Raw genomic sequence first — 4,408 nt, 5'->3', positions numbered from 1 at the left:
AAATGTGGGTGATAATGGATGGTGATGAAAATAACAAAGGTAATGGAAAGGGGTTGATGGGTTTGGTTTTGTGATGTGCTTATTGGTTAAGAAGAAAGAAAATTATGAATGTTAATGGATGGTGCTAATATGATGGAAGGAGGCAACGTGTTTGTTAATGGTTAATGGGGAAGAAGGTTTGTGTTGGAGGATGCGTGGAGTTGGAGGTTGGTGATGATAGAAGTGAAGGCAATAGCTAAAGGTAAAGGGGCATGTTGTCGGAGGTGGATGAATGCTTTTAGGTGAGGAAGATGATGGTGAAGAAATGATGAAACTAATTTCATACATGCTGCATAAAAGGACTACATAAAAAAAAAAAATCATATTTTAAATTTTATTTTCCATGTGTCATTAAAATGAAATAGTGACATAAAACACTCTGTTTGCCATATTCCAAAAAAATATATAACAAATAAAAATATTAAAAAGGATTAGAAATATTGAATGTGAGAAATAAAATATATTTAATTAACATACATCATTTAAACATAATTGTACAAAGGTTGTAATAAGAGAAAAAATATATTGAAGATACGAATGAATTTCATAACAAATCAAACAATCAAAAAAAAAAAAATAGAAAGTGTTTAGTATATACATAAGATTATTTAATAGACTATGAGTATTTTAATAATTTAAATGGGTACGGAATATAATGGACAAGAATATTATGGTGTGTATGAGGATGGAGACAAGGCAAATATGTGCATCCTCATTCTCATCCCCATACCAAATTAAAAATATCGAGTATTCCTCATACCCGTACTCAGTCAATGCGATGATTTCTCGTCAAAACTAAGACAAGTTCGAACATTACCCACAAGAACGAATTTATTTGTCATCCCTAGACATAGGAGTCCTACTTGATACACATAATCCATCGACATTTAACAAATCATCCTAAATATGTAACAACAAATTCAAGCATATTCAAATATTCAAATGTTAGTGCACATCATAACACAAATAAATAAATGAATATATATATATATATATATATATATATATATATATATATATATATATATATATATATATGGTTAAATATATTTGTAGTTTCTAAACTTTTGCGAAATTGAAATTTGTTTCTATTCCAAATTTTGATACATTTTGATTTTTAAACTTTAAAATTAAATAAACAGAATCTACCTAATTCAAGATGTTAATTTTTCTTTTGCGTGTTAACAACGTTCCAAGCTGGCTCTGAAACATGCCAAACGGTATAAACAACTCAATTATTATTCTAAAATGTCGTTTGATACGTAAAAAACTTTAATGCGTACAATTCGATTATAAGAATTATATCTATTCACTTTTAAAGTTTGAGAACCAAATTATACCTAAGTTTAGAACAATGATGAATTCTAACACGTGCTATCATGACAACAACGGCTATTTAAAATTAAAATGCAATTCAGTGTTCGTAGAGCCCTAGTGCTGCTCCAGATCACTATCCTTCTAAAGAATCACTATTTTGTGCAATTGACTACTAGGCTCAAAAGATGACTTGGCCATATAATTGCTTAATATTTACTATAGCATTACACATAGATAACTAGGAAGATAGAGCTGTACTGAGTTTGATTCCTATCCAAAATATCCGAGTCGTAGCCTAAACGGATGACACAATTTCTTTACACGAGAAATAAGAGGGAAGATATTTCGGGTATATGTATACGTATCTAGGCATATTGTACTCATAGGTGTAAAATATGGGTACAGCATTAATATTTAAAACCTTACAAATTTTCGAGTCATGACTTTATATAGGAAGAGAATGATGAATAAAATCAAGAATGGGTTGGGGAGTTCGTAGAAAATTCTGGTCCAAGCTCAACATTACTTATTACCAGGGTCTTTCTCTATTTAACCTCAATGCAATAGCTTTTGAGAACTTTGTAGAATGAACTACAATGTCACTCTACTAATTATGAATTTATTTATTACTACATTAATTAAATGAGACTTAAGAAGAACACACAGAGCATTAATCTACAAATAGGATATACAATCAAGGTCAATTTCCATGCTGCTAGCCAGCAACATCAATTGCAGCTTACTAAACTTTCATCATAACCAAAAGGATAAAAATCATGCATGTCGGATTGAGGAGTTATGAAAAGGGCAAAACTAAGATGAATTTCCTGAGGTACACTTATTGTTTTTCTCCAATTAAAATTAAAGTTTCACCTCAGTAACTTCTACAGATCTTTAATACAAACCTCTATTATGGATATTGCAATGTCAAACTCCAACTCTGATTGGACAACAGTACCATAAACACGTAAGAAATTGCATTGAAGTTTTTTCCTTAATATAACCCATAAAAAATAGCATAGTTCTTCCAGTAATGTACGTAGTTTTTGATCTTACACATTCTTCAGGTTCTAGTATACCATTGCAGGATTCCTACACCTGAGAGGGAACATGTATTTTCAAAAGTAACAACTGCTGCACTAAAATAAAGAATCCAACTACTTCTTTCAAGTAGCTTAAAAACACTATAATAGTCCAGATTTGGGTGAGATACTCCATGCAAAATCCCTTACTGGTACAAAAGTTCATTAACTAACTGTAAAAGCATTTCCACAGCAATAACATTAGGTTCCTGTATCATAGTTTTATACTGTCCCGAATCAACTAAACATTCAATATTCAAACCTTAATAGCAAAACTACTTTCAATATTCCATTAAAAGGATTATGACTAGCACATTCATGAACCATTGCACTATAAACAACAAACTATCTATCTAATTAACCGAAAACGGCTACCTTAAGGATGCTCCCCGTGATTAAGGGCCTTTTGTATCTGACCCCAATGCCACTTCATTCGTATTCTCGAGTAATAATCATATGTTTATGCCAAGACTTATGGTGTGTTTGTTTCAACACAAATTTGCTGAAGTAATTACTTCAAAATAAGCTAAACCAAATATACATTGGCCAACACATGTTTGTCTCCACTATTTGCAATGTAATCTTCCAAAATTAATTTGAAATGAAGATTTTCTGTTAAGGCTAACTATTGTCCCTCTTCCAATTTCATAGGTCCTCAACATCAACACATCGATCAACCAAACTCACAATCCCTTGCAAACTGAGAAAACCCTGAAACCACAATTCTCTCAAGAAAGAAAAATCCTAAGAATCCCATTTTCATTTTTCTACCGAATCGAAAAGTTAAGGAGAGGAAGAGAATCAAGCAAAACCAAAAATCAACGTCGCAAGGGAAAGCAAAACAAATACCTTAATGTAATAACAATGCTACTGATCATGATGATAACAAAACACACGATCGCAAACAGTAATTAATAACATGCCAATTACTGGCACTATAAAACACTCAAAATATAACAACAAGAATGGGTTCAACGAGTTCTTGTCGGCTCTGTTCTTACATTATTGAGAAGGACGGAGAGAAAAAAAAAGGGCGAGGTTTGGGAGGAGGAGGCTTAGGAAGTGTCCCAGGGCTTAGGTTCGGGGAGGGCAACGACCATACCTTGGAGGTTGTGGTCGAGGAGGACCTGGCATCCAAGCCTGGAGTGCTTGTTGAGGACCCTGGCACGGGAATTCCGAACGAGGACGTATTCCTCGTCGTAGGAGCGAGGGGGGAGCTTGTCGAGCCACTCTTGGGCGATGTTGACCTCGCAGTGGGCGGAGCAGGCGTCGATCTCTTCCAGGCGGTGGGAGTCCGGGTCGATCAGGCCCGTGTTGATTAGGGCCTTCAGGAGGGTGTGGCCCGCCAGGCCCACCACCTCGTGCTTCTTTCCCTCGAAGTCGATCGCCGACAGCCGCACGATGCGGTCCGAGACCTTCTTCGTGGAGGACGAGGTGGCGGTGGTGCGCGAGATTAGCGATTTCGAGAAGAAGGAGATGGAGGGGAGGCGGTGCACTTGAGAGGATAGCCGCTGCAGATTCGCCACTGCCATTGTTGTTTGTTGGATCGAAGAATGGAACAATGGAGCGTGGATGGAAGAAGAAGGAAATGGGGATGTTTGTTGTTAGCCTCTCTCACTGTTGCTGACTCGGAAGGAATTTATGTTGGGCTAGCCCTTTGCCTTATGGCCCAATTCAACTGATCTAATGCTCTTGCTTCATGCGCCCTTAGCATTACTAACTGCAGTCCACTTTAATAGAAAATGACTAAATTACCTAGAAGTAGAGGGTAAAAAGGCTGCTAAAGATGTGAGAATAAATGCAATGTGTAAATCTTTCCTAAGTGCATTTCATATGTATTCTGAACCGTTTAATCCGAAATGCTCATTCGTTAAATATTTTTTAGTTTTCAGACACCGTTTAATTAATTTTAAAAAATTAATGTAATTAAAATTAAAATATTATATTTATTTATTTTTAAAATTTTAAAA

General features: G+C 35.2%; 1 protein-coding gene across 1 annotated transcript; it reads right to left on the bottom strand.

Moving 5' to 3' along the window:
- Positions 1 to 3,265: 3,265 nt before the first annotated feature.
- Positions 3,266 to 4,059, bottom strand: LOC114183712 (rhodocoxin). The gene has a single exon (XM_028070828.1). The coding sequence runs from the start codon at positions 3,968 to 3,970 to the stop codon at positions 3,494 to 3,496; it is 477 nt and encodes a 158-aa protein (XP_027926629.1). The 5' UTR covers positions 3,971 to 4,059; the 3' UTR covers positions 3,266 to 3,493.
- Positions 4,060 to 4,408: the final 349 nt, after the last annotated feature.

This window comes from Vigna unguiculata, chromosome 5, assembly GCF_004118075.2.
Source record: "Vigna unguiculata cultivar IT97K-499-35 chromosome 5, ASM411807v1, whole genome shotgun sequence".
NCBI classification, from domain to species: Eukaryota; Viridiplantae; Streptophyta; class Magnoliopsida; order Fabales; family Fabaceae; genus Vigna; species Vigna unguiculata.
This window is presented reverse-complemented; position numbering and strand designations above follow the sequence as displayed.